The sequence below is a fragment of the Engystomops pustulosus genome, chromosome 4 (genome assembly GCF_040894005.1).
Source record: "Engystomops pustulosus chromosome 4, aEngPut4.maternal, whole genome shotgun sequence".
Taxonomy (NCBI): Eukaryota; Metazoa; Chordata; class Amphibia; order Anura; family Leptodactylidae; genus Engystomops; species Engystomops pustulosus.
The window spans coordinates 146973190-146995079 of record NC_092414.1 but is presented as its reverse complement, the minus strand read 5'-3'; the positions used below and the strand labels follow the sequence as shown (position 1 = coordinate 146995079).

Here is a 21890-nt window from a genome sequence, read left to right as displayed (position 1 = left end):
CCATAAAATGAGCTACTTTACATTAATCAATATTCAGCATTACATATGTCCATATCTATGATGCTAAGCCAGTGAAAATAACATTTATCTTACATTATAAATACATATGTAAGCCTACAGTACTCAAAAATAAATTGATATAAAACCAGAAAAGAAAAAAAAAAAACTGGTATTTACAGTACATTGGAAGAACAGCAAAGAAGTCTGTACAAAATGTCACAGACACCTTAGGGAAATTACTTATAGCAGGTAACCCACTGGCTTTACCATCTGCTCCAATAGAACATACAACCTTCTATTTATGGATATAAATGTAGACTGCAGTATTTCAGCAAACTACAATTACACAACAAAGCAAGCATCAATGCAAAGACCTCACTTAACATGGAGGAGCTAAATTATTTATTGTCTAAATGGCTCTGTAGGCAGCCAGAACAGAGAAGGCAGAAACCCAGAGCCCCTCAAGGTCAAAAAGCAGTCTAAAGACACAGGATCAAGTTTTAGAAATGTTTAACGAGGCAAATATTCAAATAATATTGATTAATGTGGATAGCAACTAACAAGCAATATTCTTAACCATTAAGCAGGGGAGCAAGAATTGAAAAATGAATCAGACTGATCCATTCCCAAATAAAATCCATAGGGAACCTGCCTGCAATACATGTAAACTCACCATATATTTTCTTTGTAGATTTTCCCAGAGATATTAGATTTTCTCCTCTTCCATTGGGAAAGTTGACATAATAAAGATTTAAAAATTACCAGTTCAAATGTCCTGGACTGAACCACTTTCTTGTAAATTTACTTACCAACATTATATTCATGCTGTAAACCAGTGTGAGATTTTTCTCATCATGCCTTCTGTAAAAGATAGGGGGCAGAAAAATAGAAGGTTTGGGCATATATACTGTCTAATGTGTTGTCTGTATTGAAATTAAGAAATTTGTAACAGCTAGACAACAGCTACACAGCTTCAAATCAGCTTTTTTTTCCTGTACTTAAATTTAATGCTGTATTAATGGGTGATCCTGATTTACGATGTTCCCATGACGTCCCCAGTAACATGACAGAACCTGTTTGAATTCTTAACCGGTCATGGTTAATTCCTTTATTTCTTTACCATAACAATACATGACACTTAGAGTAAAGCAATGGAATGCAAAAAGAAAGCCCTTAAATTCCATAGGATTTAACCATTTCCCGACTGTAGAATTAATGAATGCTTTTCAGCAGAGTAACTCAACGATTCATGATGCAGAAATATAGATTGTATAGGCAGAAACTTAAATTTTTTGTTTACTTAGGTTTTGTAAAACACTGCAAAGACCTGCAATATTTGTGATAGTTTGTGACACTTTTTCACAATGACTGTACGAATAAGCTTCTTGTATAACCCTTATATAACCAGATCTGCTAGGACAGTGGTGGCGAACCTATGGCACGGGTGTCAGAAGTGGCACTCAGAGCCCTTTCTCTGGGCACTCAGGCCATCACCCCAGGACAGAGTTCACCAAACAGGACCAAACATATCAAATCTTCCAGATGCTGCTCTTAGCGTTTACATTGACTGTTGGAACTGCTTGAAAAGTATGAAGGTGTTCATAGGACTGCATTATCTTTGTAGGTCCTCCTGCTACATCCACCATTCTTCCTGTACAGAGAGACCATGGAGAGAAGCTTCAATAATAGTCTGAGCCCACCTTCTTTCAACTGTATTGTTGGCCTCAGGCGGTCGATACAATTAAAATAAGTGGAAGAACAGGTAACAGTAAGTTACTGCTTAAAATGCCACGTTGGCACTTCATGGTAAATAAGTGGATTTTGGTTGTAGTTTGGGCACTCGGTCTCTAAAAGGTTCGCCATCACTGTGCTAGGAGATATAGGAACCTGTACGAGAATCTTTTTAAAGAGGTTTTTCTATTTAAACCACCCTAAACACAGGACAAGGGGGAAGTGACAATTTTCACTTATAAGAAAGAGTACTCTAGTCTCTTATACATGCACAAGAATGTAGGTCTTATATGTCTTTGGCTCCTTGCACACGAATGTATGCTCACCAAGGCCGTAGCCCAGGCAAGCATACAGCCGTGCGCAGAAGAGAGGATGAGTGCAGTGTGGCGATATGTACTGGAAAAGATAGAGCTTTGTCTTAACATCAAATTTGCGAAGATTCATATTTGAGTAGTTATAGCTATAAGCAAAGACTATAAGCTCAGCATTCTTTCCAGGCTGTAAAGTTATGATGCAGAAAATTATAAGAAAACTGCAAGCATGCCTAAAAAAGGGGCAGACCCACCAAAACATTGGTACTGCTGTTGTTGTGTCCTCACTCTATCTATCTATCTATCTATCTATCTATCTATCCAAGACTGTGTCTGCTTAACTCATTGGATGGACTTTCATGCCTTTGGGGCTCTTCTATGTATTATACAGCATTAAGGACACTACCTTTACCATTATGGATAGCACATTGGTAATACACGATATGTATGCAGCATAAACAATGATAAAAAAACATGAAAAAGTACATTGTTTGGCATGTACTTTAGTTGTTGCTACTGGCTGAAAAAGTGTAAATCACAACCCTTGAAAAAGATTTTGACAAGAGATGAGCGTACCTGTAATTCAGTTTGGACTACTAGCCCATGATTGGCCATGGCTAGTAGCAAGGGGCGTCAATTCACAAGATGGGTTGTTTGTCTGCCAATCTGGCAATACGCGTGGGTCATGCCGACGAAACTACGGGTCCGCCTATCTCCAATTTTGACATCCCTACAAGCTCAAACTCTTTGATCATTTAATAGACACATCAGTATTTCCAGTTCCGATGGAGTTTTTCTTTTGCCTCCTAAATTTCCTGAGCAATCACTGCTGTTAGTCTTATTAGCCTATTAGGTTCTGACAGTCCTACTATAGCCAAGATCCATTTCCATACCCAATGACATTCTAAACATTGTTTTCCAATAGACTTACTGTTTGTAATAATTTCATAACCCGACAATGTTCGTTACCCTGTAGTTCTTAGGATAAAATACATATTTACAGGGAGTGAAATGAGACATAGATTGGAACAGCTGAATGCAAGAACACTTGGATTAATTTAGACTGAATAAAACCACTCGTAACACTCTCAGCTAAAGTAAAATGCCAAGCTACTTCCCTTCTCCACCCCCATTGCTACTGCTTAACTTTGTAATTTATTTATAGATCAGCTTGTCATTAAAGTGCAGAAGCCTTTGTGACCTATGGCGAGTCAATATACTACTGATGAAACTACATCAATCCTGCTGTTTAAGCCTGAGAGAGACACAGTATAGTACTGTCAATATAACAATTGACTTGAAAAGCCATTCACAGAATCTGCCATACATATACTGTAGATCCTTCTTACAACAATCAATATTCCATATAGCTAGAAATGGAAGAGTGGGGGAGATTTCCCACTGCTACACCAATTTTCCTGAGGTAGAAGCAGTGAAATAATTGCAAGAACTTGCAATTAAAATGGCGAGTATGCCATCTTCACACCATTTGTGGAGGGGGCGCGGAGAAAAGTGCCTGGGTTATTTTGAGAACTTTCAATCACTGGTCTTCGCACAAAACTATGCCAGGTCTGACCTTGCATAGTTTTGCTTGGCGGCCGCGCCACCAGCCGGTAGCTTGAGCAGCTTGATTTATCTGGCGGGGTTCAGGGGTTCTGGTCTCTATCATAATTGATATGATAAATCTCCCCCATTGGACTCTATTCTACAGCTACAATAGAAAGTTATGGAGGTTTAAGGCTGAAATTGCATTAGTAATATTTGGAAATCCTTCTGGCCAAGAATTAATGAAACAAACCATTGACTAGCGCTCTGGAAATATTTCTACATTAAGGTTAAAAGAAAACTTGGATATTTAAAAGATTAAGGTCAACTACATGTGACACAGACATATGGCAAGTATAATTCAAGAAAACATATCAGGACTGCAGGCTGCTCTACATCCTATAAGAGAATAAGATCATAGTACAAAATATTCTAAATGGCAGAGAATTCAATGACCAGATGGGGAAACGAAGCAAAGAGCGCCAAGGAAGAAGACACACCAAAGTAATCGAGTACTGGCATTCAAAAGAGCTGAAAAACAAGAGCATTTGAAAGATAAAAGAACAAAATCATTACTCAGAGCAAGTTCAGGGATAATATAAAAAGCTGAAAAATAGTAATAAAGGTTGCGCTGTTCATTCTGTGACTGTAGTAATAATTTATTAATATATTATATAAATATACAATGTACCAAGAGTCACCTATAGCAAAAGGGAGGAGGGAGCAATTTGGTGTTGGAATAGGGAGAACGGGGCACCCTATGGAAGACTATAAACTGCAACATTGAAGAGCCATACTACAAGTAATAGGGGACACCCAACACCCAATATTGTGACCTACCCCACAACATAAGTAGGATTGACAACGTGAGTGAAAAAAGCACATTGCTAAATATTTGCATAGTTTATGTTAAAATGTATTAATATAAAATTCAAGGCTTCTATATAATAATAAGAGAGTATTGTAAAGGTGTTAGGATTACAGAGGAGTGCTAACAGGAAGTGGATCCAATACAATAACTGATCCATTTTCCTTTGGATAGGGAATACATTTTATAAACACCGGTGGTCTGACTGCTGAGACCCCCAGGAATCAGATGCATGGAGGAAGGGGAGGGGGCCCCACTCACTTTTATAGAGTTGGTGAAGTGATTGGAATGTCACACAAGGGTAATCACGCCACTGGCACATTGCAACAGATCTTCAGAAACTACAAGTCCTCATATCTTATTAAGAACTCAGGATGCCAAATCAAGTGAGTGTCATTCCACGACGACGTCATGGGGAGACATGATCACAGCCAAGATAACAGCTATTATCTATAAAGGATAGGGGATAACTAGCGGACGTGTGAGGGTCTGACTGCTGGAACTGGGGTTCAACTCCAATTAATAACAAAGAAGTGTTTGAAATTGTCAAGCACATTTGCAACACTACCATAAAATTGAGTAAAGTAGCACAATAGAATAGTGAGAAAAAGACCCCAGTTCTCTAGATTGGTGTGCTTAGGACCCCAGTAATGAGAAAAATCTCATTTCATTTCACAAAATAAAAGCCTCAAGTAAAATCTCATATTGGTTAGATGAATCATGGGTTGAAAGAAGCAAGCAGTACTACAATCTTGCAAAGCTAAAGTTCTATATTAAATAAATCAGCTTAACTTATCATTCAGGAGATAAGAGAGATTGGAGATTAAGCTTTCCGATAGGCTGTCTAATTGATCGGCTACTGGATGGCATTCTGCAGCTTGCACTGTATATACATGTAAGCTACGCAAACTAAACCATTTTTCATTACACTCAATAAGATTTTTTATTTTTACAAAATGCACACAATTGAATTATTTAAAATAATCCGTGAAAAGCCAAATTTATCCTTTAAAGATTGGAAAAAGCTATTGCTGAAAGTCATCTTACACATTATAGGATTTCGCTAAATCCCCTATTTGCATTCATTCACTCTATTAGTAGGGAATGCTTTCTTTCTCCTCTGGAATGAGCTCCTGAAATCCTGCTCTGCAGTTCTGTGAAATACTTCTGATTTCTTCATACTAAAAATGCTGCCAGACTAGTATTTTCAATAGAATGCATGGAATGTTCTGGTTTTACTCATACACAGCAATCAGGATATACAGGTTTGGAAAACTAAAAACATAACACAAATATGTTCAGAAGTGTTCAGTATATAAAACTTATATACTAATTGAAACTTATATGAACACAATGAGTTGGCTAAAATAAGATTTTTATTTCTATACTAGAGTGTTCCTTAAAAAAATGTGCTGAAAAACCTCACCCTGGCTTATACACAGGTCAATTTAAAAAAAAAAAAAAAAAAAACGTAAATACCCACCGGCTGGCCGGCCATCTACTACTGGGCGCTGGCTGGGCGCTGGCTGGATGGCTATATACCACTGGGCGCTGGCTGGCTGGGCGCTGGCTGGATGGCTATATAACACTGGGCGCTGGCTGGGCGCTGGCTGGATGGCTATATACCACTGGGCGCTGGCTGGCTGGATGGCTATATAACACTGGGCGCTGGCTGGCTGGGCGCTGGCTGGCTGGCTGGGCGCTGGCTGGCTGGGCGCTGGCTGGGCACTGGCTGGATGGCTATATACCACTGGGCGCTGGCTGGATGGCTATATACCACTGGGCGCTGGCTGGCTGGCTATATACCACTGGGCGCTGGCTGGCTATATACCACTGGGCGCTGGCTGGCTATATACCACTGGGCGCTGGCTGGCTATATACCACTGGGCGCTGGCTATATACCACTGGGCGCTGGCTGGCTGGCTATATACCACTGGGCACTGGCTGGATGGCTATATAACACTGGGCACTGGCTGGCTGGGCACTGGCTGGATGGCTATATACCACTGGGCGCTGGCTGGCTATATACCACTGGGCGCTGGCTGGCTGGCTATATACCAATGGGCGCTGGCTGGCTGGCTATATACCACTGGGCGCTGGCTGGCTATATATCACTGGGCGCTGGCTGGCTATATACCACTGGGCGCTGGCTATATACCACTGGGCGCTGGCTATATACCACTGGGCGCTGGCTGGCTATATACCACTGGGCGCTGGCTGGCTGGCTATATACCACTGGGCGCTGGCTGGCTGGCTATATACCACTGGGCACTAGCTGGCTGGCTATATACCACTGGGCACTAGCTGGCTCACTATATACTACAGGGTGCTGGTTGGCTATATACTACTGGGCGCTGGCTGGCTGGTTATATACTACTGGGTGCTGGCTATATACTACTGGGTGCTGGCTATATACTACTGGGCGCTGGCTATATACTACTGGGCGCTGGCTGGCTGGCTATATACTACTGGGCGCTGGCTGGCTCTACTGGGAGGCTGTGACCAATGCATTTCCCTCCCTTGGATACTAGATGGCCCCAGTTTTTGGTGTTAAAATTAGGGGTCTTGGCTGATACTCGGGTCGGCTAATACTCTAGTATATACGGTGAGCCCTTTTCATAATTAGTAATGAATATTAGCACATTTTAACAAATTGTGCACCATGAAGCCCCGACTGAAAGCTCAGGTAATTTTACATGATAACAAGATTCATTGTTACCTCAGGTTGCCTGTAATTATTCTGTAGGAGGATGATCTATATTTTAAAATAGTACAAGAAAAAAAACAGTCAAAATGCCAATACCCCGCCCCCCCCAAACACATACACACACACACACTTATGGGATGTATACCCTACAATTGGTTTAGCCCAACAGTGCTCCGAAGTTATGGCAGAAATGGACTAGTAGGAGACATCATGCTGTTGGACATGCTACAAGTTAGAAAGTGGAAAAAAAGAAACGTTGGCACACATAGGGACATTGTCTAGGTCAGTGATGGCTAACCTATGGCACTGGTGCCAGAGGTGGCACTCGGAGCCCTTTCTGTGGGCACTCAGGCCATCACCAGAGAGGACTCTTCCTTGCTGTGCACAGAGCTATTTTAAAATGACAGCGCTACCTGGGACTATTTCCTGCTTTATTGGTGTCCTCAGGTGCTTGTATCAATGAAAACTGTGACAGAGAAGGGAGTATAAATCACAAATTAAATTTCTATGTTGGCACTTTGCGATAAATAAGCGGGTCTTTGTTGTCGTTTGGGCACTCGGCCTCTAAAAGGTTCGCCATCACTGGTCTAGGTCATAGGTGGTACATTAACAATTTATACTACATTAAAGAAAAATAAATAAATAAGGCTATGCATATGAAGTACAATTATTATATTAGCACTTAAGCCGGTTGAACACAACTTTTAAAACCTTTGATCACTAAATTCAAATTTACCATAGCTCGTCATGATGGGGGGGGGGGGGGGGGGGGAGTCATCTATTTATGCAGCCATCACACCAATTCAGAACTTAGGACCATAGGAAACATGTCAAGCACTCCTATCAGCATGAAGCCCTCATCCTAGCCAAATCTTGAGTGCTTTAAGACCAGTGACCACTCACTTGAGTGCATGAGCCTTTTGTTTAATGACAGATAAAGTTGTTGATAAACCTTGATTGATTATGGTAATACTTTGCATGTGTCAATCTTAAGTTAGTAGTAAGGGGCACAATTTAAAGTTAGTTAGTGAATGCTGCACAAGGCAGGACTGGTTTAGGCTACTTTCACATGAATGGACCATGTGACAATGGTGGGGGAGCTCTGCTCAGGTGCCAGTGAGAATAGAAGAGGTCTGCCAGGGCCACAAACATTGGCAGGAATAGGACCTGCTCTATATTTGCGGTCCAGGCAGTCTTCTCAAACATGGGGCTATAGGAACTAAAGCCCATACAAAAAGACCAGGACACGGGCCAGCTATTAAAAGAACTGCTAGCACATGTCCAAAAACAACAGTCATGTGCATGGAGCCTTAGGGTGGCTTTATTAAAATTAGGAAAAATTGTAGCAAAGAATGTAGTCACAAATGGTGCTTGCGCTGTGTTTTTAAATGCACTGCAGAAATCCATGCATTTAAAACCTTTAAGGACCAGGCCCTTTTTCGTGTTTGAGTTTTCATTTTTCACTCCCCACTTTCAAAAATCTAGAACTTTTTTTTATTTTTCCATGAAAAGGGCAGTGGAAGGGCTTGTTTTCTACATAACAATTTGCACTTCGTAGAGACAGTATTTAATATTCTATGCCGTGTACTGGGAAGCGGGAAAGAAAATTCCAAATGTAGTGAAATTTGAAAGTGAAAAATTAATTTTCTTGTGGTTTTGTATTTTACGTATTTCACTGTGCACCCCAAATGACATCTCCTTTATTCTTTGGGTCGGTGTGATTATGGGGATACCAAATTTATATAGGTTTTATCTTCATTTTGCCATCTTCTGGTACTAATAACTTTTTCATACTTCAGGGTACAGAGCAATGTGGTATAATTTTTTTGCGAGATGAGGCAAGGTATTCAATGCTACCATTTTGAGTATTGCACTGCCTTTTGATCACTTTTTATATGTTGAAAAATGGCGAAAAAGTGACATTTTCGTCCTTGGGCGTTATTTTCCATTACAGGGTTAAACGTGGGAATAACCATCATTATATTTTGATAGATCGGAGATTTTGAGGATGACATGGGGAGCGACAATTGAAACCAAGATGGTGATGCCCATATGCCACCGGCTTTTTACCACTGGGCGCTTTGCTGGTGGCAATGACAGGGTTAACACTGATCACGGGTGTTACCAGTGGGTGTTTGCCGAGACCCCTTTCCATACTCCTGTGACAAATAGAGGTGTCATGCATTGTTAAGGGGTTAAAACACATGCTTTGACATGTTATCATGCATTTGGGGCTGGTTTAAAATAGTTTTTCTTTACTAAGTGTAATCATGCAATTCTGCAATGCGTTAAAAATGCATCACAAATGTCACGTGTGACCTCATCCCAAGACTTCTTGGTATACAAACTTCATGACGAATAAATCTTGTATTGTGCACATCACCCAGCTATAGACAGACATAATCTTTAGAATGTGTTCCTTGTACACATCAGGATGCCTCGGCACACAACCCGAGATTAAGATTAAGAAGGAAACCTCTCTTATGCGGCAAAACAACATAATAAGTTAAAAGTAGTCAGCTAAAAATTGATGAGTAGCTTCAGTGATCAATAATGGTTAATGAATCCTACACTGATCCTGATAAAGTAGTGTGGATTCATTTTAATAGACCTTCGGAAGTGTAATATAATATTAAAGTCACCCATGTATTTTTGCTGTCACTGTGCAATCCATCACCCAAATTACTTATTATTCTGTAAACCTTACTGTTCAGCAGTGGCACATTTTGCTTTGTAAGTATCCAGAGATATTGCTAATTCTGAGCACAGCTGGAGTCCTCTTACCATTCAGCTGAACAGCACATTTTCGAGGTGACAGACTACCGACTGAAGAGTTAACAAGTCCAGCAAATGCTGAGGACACTCTAATTAGAAAGAGAAAATGGACAGCAAAGGGAATCTCTGGCATCTCCAAAGATATATTAAACTAATTGAGAGATGAAATTTTATAGAAGTTTATAGAAACTAATACAACAGAAGACGCACCGGGTAACTTACGGCTCAGCCCTTATGAAACACTGGAGAAGTGGCTATTCTAGTAATGTTAAACATTTCAGCAAATAAAGCAAAGATCTCCTGCATATCATGATAAAGGATTTTATTTTCTTTCTAGTATCCGGCATCTACTTATGGAAACCTCCTGTTACATACAAAAGAACATTGTTTACCGCATATATTCGCGTATAAGCCATCCCAAGTATAAATTGAAACCCTAATTTTTACAATAAAAACCGGGAATACCTATTGACTCGAGTATAAGCCTAGTATATAGACAGCTAGTCCTTTGCCCCCAGTATACAGCCAGCCCTTTGCCCCTCAGTATATAGCCTGCAGCCCCTACCCCCTAGTATATAGCCTGCAGCTCCTCCCCCCCTAAGTATATAGACTGTATGAAAAAAAAAAAAACCCAGAGTACAAAACTCGGACTGACATCTAAAATATGAGTCCATTTACTATTCCTAGATTAATGGTTGAATGTCAACCTTAACCAAGTGACATTTTGGAACCTCTTTAAAATGGATCTGAAAAGAAAATAGGACATTTGAAACCATTACCTTCATGGGGTTTGCCCATTTGTAGTTTTAGCTCTTATAATTCAGTGATGATCAGTGTAAAATTCCAGAGTGTGGATGGGGGGGCTCTTTAAGAAAAAGCATTATGATCCCTGTAGTGCTGTGAGCTGCTCTGTTCTGACAATGTGCTTAGATTATGAGGATCCAGCTCAATGGAGAAGGTCAAAGCCTTTATTTCAACTTAAAGGATTGGATTCCAATAGCACATTTACAAGTCATTGGGCAAAAATCAACCGGCTGTGCTCGTACTCATGATTATTTCAGTACAATACTGAAATAATCATGAGTAAAAGCACAGCCAGTGCTTGAAACGTGTTGATTTTTGCCCTATGACCTGCAAATATGCTATTGAATGCCACGTTAAATTGAATGTCTCCATTGAGCTGGAGCCGCTCTTTTTTTCAAGGATTATCTACAAATAATAATTATAATAATAATAATTTGTTTATTTATGTAGCGTGCACAGATTACGCAGAGCTGCACAGATCAGAGATGAGAGATCCTTGAGATCGGTCTGGACACACAATGACACACTACAGCTCTCCTTCCCTGGATAAAGACCTTATCCTATATGTAGTTTGTAAAGTAAACTCTGCATGTTGCTTGCCAGCAGGAAGTGTCTGAGTGTCTGTGTGTCAGCTTGTCTTGTAAAGGAGGGGCAAGGAGCTGGATGCAGAGTTCACTATAGTGTGCAGACTGGAGAAGCTATTCATGAGAAGAATCTGCTTTTTCTGGCCATAGTCAAAAGATTTACAAGCAGATCCAGGGGCTAGCAAAATTGTATACAGCAGGCCTGATAGAGTTAGGCTGTAACTAAATCTGTGAAATGCTGTATTTTTGTTCATTTGAAAATAATGTTACTTTATTATCCTGATTATCTTTAAGAATCTTGTCGTGGGAATACCCCTTTAACCCCTTAAGGACGGAGGGTTTTTCGGCTAATTTCTCGCTCTCCAACTTCAAAAATCCATAACTTTTTCATTTTTACGTGTACAGACCTGTGTGAGGGCTTATTTTGTGCGTAACAAATTTTACTTTCCCATAATGTTATTTATTTTAACATGCCGTGTACTGCGAAGCTGAAAAAAAATTCCAAATGTGGAAAAATTGAAAAAAAAAACGCACGTTCTTGTGGGCTCAGTTTTTACGACTTTCACTCTTCGCTCCAAATAACACACCTACTTTATTCTTTGGTTCGGTGCGATCGCGGTGATACCAAATTTATATAGGTTTTATTGTGTTTTAATACATTTTCAAAAATTAAACGAATGTGTACAAAAAAGAAAAAAAAATTTTGCCATCTTCTGACGCTAATAACTTTTTCATACTTTGGCGCACGGAGATGTCTGAGGGGTCATTTTTTGCGAAATGAGGCGACGTTTTCATTGCTACCATTTTGAGGTCTGTGCGACATTTTGATCATTTTTTATGTTATGTAAAAAGGTGTAAAAGTCGCATTTCGGACATTTGGGCGCCATTTCCCGCCTCGGAGGTCACCGCCGGCCGTAACCGTTTTTATATTTTGATAGATCGGGAATTTTGGGACGCGGCGATACCTAATATGTCTGTGATTTTTACTGTTTGTTATGTTTTATATCCGTTCTAGGGAAAGGGGGGTGATTTGAACTTTTAATATTTTATTAATTTTTTTTATTTTTTAAACTTTTTTTTTCACTATCTTTTAGACCATCTAGGGTACATTAACCCTAGATGGTCAGATCGCTCCTACCATATACTGCAATACTACAGTATTGCAATATTTGGCATTTTTGCAGGTCATACATTACAATGAGCCACTGGCTCATTGTAACGAACCTGCATAAACCATGTAGCCTCGTGTCAAAAGAAGACCCGAGGCTACCATGGTAACCGATCGCCGCCCCCCGATGACGTTTGGGGGCGTGGCGATCGAAAAAAAGATGGCGGTGCCCGCGCGCCGCCGTCTTTTAAACGCCGCCGGCGACTTTGCCGGTGGCGTTTAGAGGGTTAATAGCAAGCGCCGACCGCGGTTATTAGCGGTGGGGGTTTTGTGCAAAATGCAAAAACCCCCACCTCTGTATGAAGAGGACTCAGCCCGTGAGCCCTCTTCATACATCCCTTATACCTCTGCGCCGTAGAGCTACGGCGCAGAGCGTTAAGGGGTTAAAGTTAACCTGTGAAATGGAAAGTTTTTAAATTAGCAAATGAGATTTTAGACATTTGCTAACCCAATCCAAATGTATCCTGTGAATACAGATTTTGGAGACAGATTTAGGAAGTGCAATTTTTCAGAGAGTTGTAAATTTAGTCCACTCCAGTCCCTCAGTGGGAAGGAAAAGTGGTAGAAACTATTTGCGACATATTTGCAACACAATGGTTTAGTATATATTCACTGGAGATAGTAAAACCTTACGTCACATTTATCCAGTTGTCTAATCCACTAGGAAGTGCAAAGACATCTAAAGAGCTCATAAGACACTCTAAAAAATTAGTTAGGCCCAAGTCACATATCCCAAAAACTCTTCAGTGACTTACTTAATTTATTGACAGTCAAAACCATGAGTGGTTGAACACAGAAAAGGTTCAAGTCTTTCCAGTGACTACACATAGATAAGGTATGATGGAAAGACTTGCACCAGTTGTGCGTTTTCTACCACTCCTCCATTGGTTCAAAATAACTCAAGGAGATAACTGGAGACCTAATAGAGATGCAAACTTAATCCCAAGATTCTTCCGAATGATAAATCTGCCTCACTGATTGTGATTGTACATTAGGGTATGATATGGAGTTTTATGGACTCTGCATGATAGTAAGTAATCTGTGAAAAAATCTGTAACACCGGTCCAGTGGCAATGAAAAAAGTAAGAAATTCAGTGGGATAAACAGAATGATAGTGATAGGTGTATAATAGACACTTTCCTGGCTAACCCGGCTGATAAGAGGCGAATATTCACTCATCAATTGGCTGACCTAACTTTTCCTAGCAAATGAAGGCCACATCGTAAACATGTAGTTCATGCAACACCAATCATATAAAACATCAAGATGGGAATAAAATAGAGTGGGGCATTTATTATTGTCACAATATTACTCCTTTTTGACACATACCTTTTTTTTCTCTAGATCTTTTAGGTTCATTAAACCTTATTGCTTAATAAAGGACTCTGCGACACTCCCCCGAATGTCACCAACTTAAAAAATTCAACCTACCGCCATGTGTTCTAGTATTCAGTATAATCACTGCAATCTACAGCTGTGTTTATCCAAGATATTTTCATTTATAACGTAAATGACACAAAGGACCATAGAATCATTAATAATTAAACCAATTTATTCCAGATCTTAAGCATTTTACAAGAGGAAAGCTTTTAACCTTGCACTTTCAAAGATCCTGTGAGATATAATGAGGAGGCAGTTTTAGTATTCTGATATCTTACCCTCTGGAATGATTAAAAAATATATGTACAAAACTTTTTCATGTGTAAAAGGGCATGCAATTAAATATGTAAAAGTAATTTTAACCAATTTGTCATTTACAACCTCAGTTGTCAAATGTTTTGCATCCTTACTACAATTCTGAAAAAGCTAGTTTACATTTGGCCATTACTTGGCGGGCATAAAAAAATTTTTGCGCTGACCTTACAAGGGAATTCATATACATATTGCAATGCAGGAACTGGGAACACACTAAAGACACACACACAGAGGGTGGGCCCTGAGTGTAATCCCCTTCCCAGCTGTCCCTACCTGCTTGCCTCAATTCCCAAGGTGGTAAGGGAAAACTAGAAGATTTTAAACCCCTGTGCCACAGTGCAGAACATGGGGAAGAAGAAAAAAACAAACACAGAAGAATAGTCTCCAGATTCAGGTCACAACAAAGAGGGCAAACAGTACAAAATGAAAGTTTAAATAAAGGCAGAATATCAGGATATCAGAAAACAGAATACAGATATCTAGATAGATGAGCTTACTACAAACTGTGTCTTTAGCGGTCACTGAATTAAATGCAAGCAGATGATTTGTGATGCAGGAGTTGCGGCAAAAGATACAACTGGAGCAGAGCTCTGACATCCAGAACAAACAGAACAGCAGTGGAATGATGCAAGTGGATGGAGAGCCTGCCAGTAACAGCGAGTTAACGTTGATGTGTCACTCAATCAATCAAGGTATTCAGCGAACAAACTTCTGTTCACATTAGCTATTTCAGAGTGAAACATAACCCGATCAGCGCTACCTTAGCTGTTTTCTACAGGGAGAGTATGAAGCTGGCAGAGATGTTATGTGTATATAATCATAAATTGCATCAACAGATCGGCTTACCGGCCATCATTTTCTGAGCTTCATATGGCTCCATATAGCCATCATTCTCAGTCACTATCTCTCCAGTTGTTTGGCTTCCTTGTTTAGCATCAAATGGGTCTGCATAGTCTTCAAGAATTATTACCTATGGGAAAAAGAATTAAAAATTTACATTTCAGAGCCACACAGGGCAGTAAATAATGGAGATATTTTTATTTTTGTTTTACTTTCTTACATCATTGAAAAATAACAGCACCCACACGCCCAACCAGCTTTGTGCAGCTTTTACACTTTACTATAGATGTAAGAGGAAGCTGACAGAACTGTTTGTAGAGTAGTAACCATCCCTGCTCACTGCAGGCGCCACTCTCATAGTCAGCCGCTACGGTAGGTCCGCTTTCAGCCTTGTACTTTTTGTGAAATACAATATATACTCGAGTAAAGGCTGGCCAGAGTATAAGCCAAGGTACCCATTTTTAACACAAAAAACCTGGGAAAACCTATCAACTCAAGTATAAGCTGAGGGTGGGAAATGCATTGGTCACAGCCACCAGCCAGTATATTGCTGGCCAATCCCCTGCCTCATACAAATTTTTATTGAGTTGCCATTGACCATTTCAACAGTGTCTATGTTGGCACAACTGGCAATCTCAGACTTTGTATCCAATATATAGCAGCCAAAAAAAAAAACGGGAATGATCAAACATCATGAGGAATTTTGAAGAGAATTTGTCATAAAGTGTCATTTTATATAATTAAAAAAAAAAATAAACATTTTTTTAACCAGTACATAAAACAGACTAGAAGTATGCATGTCTCTAGAATTATTTGGAAATTGGGAAAGAGTTTATAAGGATGGACCAAGCAAGAACTGGAAAATCTCAGATATGTTAAGCATGTGTAGCTCATCATTGTGCCTCTCGCACAACAACATTCAGCTCCTCCAGGTTAAATGAAAAACACAAACAGCAACAGAATGAATTGTAGCATAATTCGGAGAAATACATTCTGTGACAATCTAACCGGTTTCTATTGCCTTTTGTTATTTAGTCAAATGGTTTTATGCAGCTGTGAGCAGTGATAGCATACAGTCCTAATTGATCACTGAGGCATGGAGCAATAGAATGAGGGGTCGCTGACACCAGCCACTGTCATTCTTCAATGAGCTCAGAGGAGCAGAAAAAATAATATTAAACAGATTCAACACTTAGCAATCACAGAACGGTAATTAACTTTAAATGCCAAGCTTTTCCGCCAAAATCATCTTTCAAGGGCTTACATGACAAACCACTAATAAAATAGAGACAGGAGACATGAAAGTAAAGGTTGGTTAGAGAATCAAAATAGCTCCTATTTAGCACATTTTCTCCCAAGTTTCAGCATTAAGCATTATCGCAAATAGAAAAAAAGAGGGGTAACAAGAGAGATTTGTCTTTTACTAGTGTCTAGAAAGATTATATATACACATACACTCACCGGCCACTTTATTAGGTACACCTGTCCAACTGCTCGTTAACGCTTAATTTCTAATCAGCCAATCACATGGCGGCAACTCAGTGCATTTAGGCATGTAGACATGGTCAAGACAATCTCCTGCAGTTCAAACCGAGCATCAGTATGGGGAAGAAAGGTGATTTGAGTGCCTTTGAACGTGGCCCAGAAGGGCTGGTCTGAGTATTTCAGAAACTGCTGTTCTACTGGGATTTTCACGCACAACCATCTCTAGGGTTTACAGAGAATGGTCCGAAAAAGAAAAAACATCCAGTGAGCGGCAGTTCTGTGGGCGGAAATGCCTTGTTGATGCCAGAGGTCAGAGGAGAATGGGCAGACTGGTTCGAGCTGATAGAAAGGCAACAGTGACTCAAATCGCCACCCATTACAACCAAGGTAGGCAGAAGAGCATCTCTGAACGCACAGTACGTCGAACTTTGAGGCAGATGGGCTACAGCAGCAGAAGACCACACCGAGTGCCACTCCTTTAAGCTAAGAACAGGAAACTGAGGCTACAATTTGCACAAGCTCATCGAAATTGGACAGTAGAAGATTGGAAAAACGTTGCCTGGTCTGATGAGTCTCGATTTCTGCTGCGACATTCGGATGGTAGGGTCAGACTTTGGCGTCAACAACATGAAAGCATGGATCCATCCTGCCTTGTATCAATGGTTCAGGCTTGTGGTGGTGGTGTCATGGTGTGGGGAATATTTTCTTGGCACTCTTTGGGCCCCTTGGTACCAATTGAGCATCGTTGCAACGCCACAGCCTACCTGAGTATTGTTGCTGACCATGTCCATTCCTTTATGACCACAATGTAACCAACATCTGATGGCTACTTTCAGCAGGTTAATGCGCCATGTCATAAAGCTGGAATCATCTCACACTGGTTTCTTGAACATGACAATGAGTTCACTGTACTCAAATGGCCTCCACAGTCACCAGATCTCAATCCAATAGAGCATCTTTGGGATGTGGTGGAACGGGAGATTTGCATCATGGATGTGCAGCCGACAAATAAGCGGCAACTGTGTGATGCCATCATGTCAATATGGACCAAAATCTCTGAGGAATGCATCCAGCACCTTGTTGAATCTATGCCACAAAGAATTGAGGCAGTTCTGAAGGCAAAAGGGGGTCCAACCCGTTACTAGCATGGTGTACCTAATAAAGTGGCCGGTGAGTGTATATATTTAGAATTAGAAAAACAAACATTCAACCAGCTGCACCAGTCAATAGAAGAGAACAGTCCGATTGTGGAGCAGCACAGAGAGTATAATGAATCAAGTCCAGTGGTGGGTGCATACCTCCAACAAACCCGATCCACCGGTTTGTAAGGTCAAATATCCAAAAAAATGCAATAAGGCAGAACTCCGGCAAGTATAAAGGTGATCTTTATTCACCCATGGCAAAATAAGGTGCAACGTTTCAGCTCATCCATAGAGCCATTATCAAGCATGCCATTGCCATGGGCGAGTTCACCCATGGGTGAATAAAGATCACCTTTATACTTACCGGAGTGCTGCCTCATTGCATTTTTTTGGATAGTCAATAGAAGTGGGTGCACGTCCAGGAACCGATAAATCCTCAATATACAAAATTTAAAAACTCCAAAGAATTCAAAAACAAAATAACCCAGAATTTGTTTTTACTCTTTAAAGTACCACCATTATTTTCAATTGCACATATTTATTTAAACATAGTTACGGAAAAATTACACCATTTTTAAATTCAAATTCTATACTTTTAAGTATCAAGACATAGACATAAAGACACAAGACATACCCTTGGAAGGTCTTAAAAATAAATAAAACCAAAAGATGGACACTACAACATGATAGATTACACTGCAACATTATTAAACAGTCAATATTCAAAATAAGGTTCATGCAAAGAGCTAGTTCACATTTTTTTGCAATAGTTAGGCCAGTTTCACACTTGCGAGGGTTGATATGATGAACTCGCAGCACACCCACAGCGTGTGCTGCCTGCATCTCCCGGCCCAAACCGGAACTGAACTGACATGCTGAGTCCAGTTCCAGTTTTCAGCATTCGGGCCGAGAGATGCAGGCAGCACACACTGCAAGCGTGATGCAAATGTGATGCGATAAACTCGCAAGTGTGGAACAGGCCTTATTGTGAGCCAAAGCTAATAGCAGAGGCTATGCAGAAAAAAGGTATGGTAGAAAGATTTGTAAGTCTTATCTGCTCGAACACATCTGGTTTTGACTCAAATAACACTGATGACATACTCGAGAAGTGAACTAACCTTTACTGCTTCCACAGGAATTAAGAATGTAAATAACACCAAGATGCTTCATATCAAATAAATTTGATTAATTGATCATCAGCCATTGTGGCCACCACTATAATAAGAAGATGTGTGGATATCGTAGTGGTCTAAAGCATTCAAGTGTTCATTTACACAATGATATAGCAGTTCTTATGGTCCATCTTCCCATTATAACTTACTTCCATATACTTAAGAAAAGAAAATAATGAAATCAGCAAATTTGTATTGATACAAAAATAAATATTGTTCCTGAAAGACTGCTTTCTTATTTGACTCTAACATTAAACTGTAGGTGTACCCATTTAAGGTGGAATTAGTTTGTTCTCTCGCTGCTGCCAGACAGCTCCAAAGAACAATCATTTGTAAAAGGGAAGAAACAAGAGAACTGTCACTTCTTCCGCAGACGTGTCACCTTCCAAAGACTCAAAATTTATAGCATGAAAATGACATTTTAATAAAGGACTAGAATTTTGTTGAAATGTATTAAACGTTTAAATGCTAAAAATCTGCAAGACTTCCTAAACGTCAGCAAGTTGACACGTTTGCCCAGGGGATACAAGGAAAATAAAGCCTCCAAAGTTAATTGCTGCCCTGTTGTGTTCTTAAAAAGATCCCTTTAAAATGAAAATTACCTTGACCAAGGAAACAGTCTTATTCTAAGAGACAAACCATTTACAGTTTTCAAAAAGAATCATTTAGGCCTTAATTTTTTGGAAACAATTTTAAAATAAAATTTAAACTACGTGACATTTTCATTCATTTTAAAATCAGATGTTTAAATTAAAAAAAAAAAATCATAAACATTTATTTTTAAATTTATCAGGAAAAGTTTAACGACCCACAGGTCCACATTGTTTCACTAGAATTACACACCATTAATGGAACAATTTCAAACTGACCTACACAAATAGACCAACTCAACTTGGTTAGGCCACATCCACGATAAAAATGGTAACCCTACCACAAATTCTTTACATCTCTCGATCACTCCCCATTCTGGTTCCAAGACATATAAACTGATCCATTCTCGCATTTTCAAATTTGTGTGTAATAATAAACGACCGTGAATAGCATTGTCCACTATGTTTAGACAAACGCTCAGGAAGCCCATCACGATCAATACTACAAAGCAGCTCAAGTAGCCCAATTCACTACTATAGTCAGGACCAAGAATATCCCCAAATAAATAGCTTCTGAATCCCAACTACTCTACCCTAAATCACTTCCAAGCCTGTTCTGGTTGATAGGCCCCTTACAAGTCCTGTACCCTTTCACCCTCCATTCCTTAAAGTTCTGGTGAACTCTCAGGTTTCAGTACAAGCTCAAATCTAACCCAACACCCTTACTGCCATTGTTTCAAACCCCTCCTTTCTTCCGGGACAGGACCTTGGGGCCTTTAGATGGTAGGCGGCAAGAGGTATGTCCCAGTTGTTGGAACATCAAACAATGATATTATTGCCAAATATTAAATACCTCTCTACTGAATTCTTTCAACTAACTACTGTATTTCGTACAATCCCCCGGGCTACAACCTCACAATCTCAAACATTCTATGAAAAAATCTGCCTATATGGCCCATTTGGTAGAGGAACAATATCTGTTTTATACTCCACCTTAAATGCACCCCCTGACGTCAAGTATTGTTTTAAGGAAGAGTGGGAGTCAGACCTGGGATGCCAGTTCTCCTTAGCGAAATGGAGGAATGGCTTTTCCACACTAGCAAAGAGTAGTCAACAGGTCTCATTAACATTAATAAAAAGAAAATTATACTTGTGATAAACAAAATGTGTTTAGACCATCAAAACAATGGCTATGGTGCCACAGTTAAAACATATCAAGATGCAATAAGGAAAAAGTTCTTACCTCAGTAGGAGGAAGGCATAAGCTGGACAGGTATGGCTTAACCAGTATCAGACGGGCAATTGTTTTACTTGGGACCATGTTAATGTCATAACAGGATCAGCAGTCTAGGGACGGGTTCCTGTCGGGGTGGTAGCTGTTTAGGGCTAAGGCTCCGAGATTAGGCACACAGAGTTATATAGGACCCATTGATAGGGTGCAAAGGGATAGTCTCCTTAGTCCCAGGAGAATTTCCCTCCCTTAAAAAATTCATATGGACACACAGTCCACATACATCCCACACATAGGTCCTATTTAGACAACAGTTCTGTTCTGATACTGATTAAGCCATACCTGTCCAGCTTATATCTTCCTCTTACTGAGGTTACAATTTTTTTCCTCATTTCCTTGATATGTTTTAACTGTGGCGCCATAGCCATTATTTTGATGGTCTAAACACATTTGTTCATCACAAGTATAATTTTCTTTTGCATGCCCTTGGCTACAGTTTAATATAATATTTGTTGAAAGTTTAGATACAGATACAAGTGTATTAATGCATATTATTTTTGCTTTTATTTTTTTAATTTATTGCTCCTTTTTGGGAGCATTTGCACATTTATCTTTGTGCCTGTGCCGGTTGTCAAGAAGTTCTCCAGTGTTTGTTGTAGTGTTCCTAATGTAGCGTTGCAATTTTCGAGTTGCACATTCTTCCCCACCCATTTTTGAGCAAGTGTGAAACTTTTTAGGCACAATTCTATACTTCCCCCAGGCATACTCAGATCATGCTTACCCAAATTTTGCCCACAGACCCTGCAAAAAGAGAGACCGACAAAGACACATGTATCACAGGGAATCAGCACCAAAGATTCATGCCACCCGAAAGAAAGAACGAAAAGAAAAGCCCAAAAAGGGGATACCCCTAGTATACCTTAGAAAATCCCATTCACTTCTTCAGATTTCAGCAACGTTCAATAAAAAAAGGTTACTTTCAGAGGAAGATGCAAATGACTTTCAGATTATGGCTGCAAGCAGTCTTTTGGGGAGAATCTTTTTGGTAAATTTTTAAGCCAAAGGCTGTAATAGATCCTAACATAGGGCAATGCAACCAGAAATCTAGAAAACTCCTACAGTGCCAGGGCAAGAAAGGTATTAAACGAAGAAAACACAGACATAGTAACCCTTGTCTAGCTCCTGTTTCCCTTCATTTTTATGGACCACAGCCAGAAAAAGATAAAGAGAAAAGAAAAGGGA

The 21890-nt window shown here is 39.9% G+C and overlaps 1 protein-coding gene across 6 annotated transcripts in view; it reads right to left on the bottom strand.

Annotated features, from left to right (window-relative positions):
• Positions 1–21890, bottom strand: part of SHF (Src homology 2 domain containing F) — a 149879-nt gene that overhangs the window by 96525 nt on the left and 31464 nt on the right. For all 6 annotated transcript variants that reach the window (XM_072148004.1, XM_072148006.1, XM_072148003.1 and 3 more), the window contains exon 2: positions 15035–15158. In XM_072148004.1, the coding sequence (XP_072004105.1) occupies positions 15035–15158 (124 nt within the window). The remainder of the gene's footprint in view (positions 1–15034; positions 15159–21890) is intronic.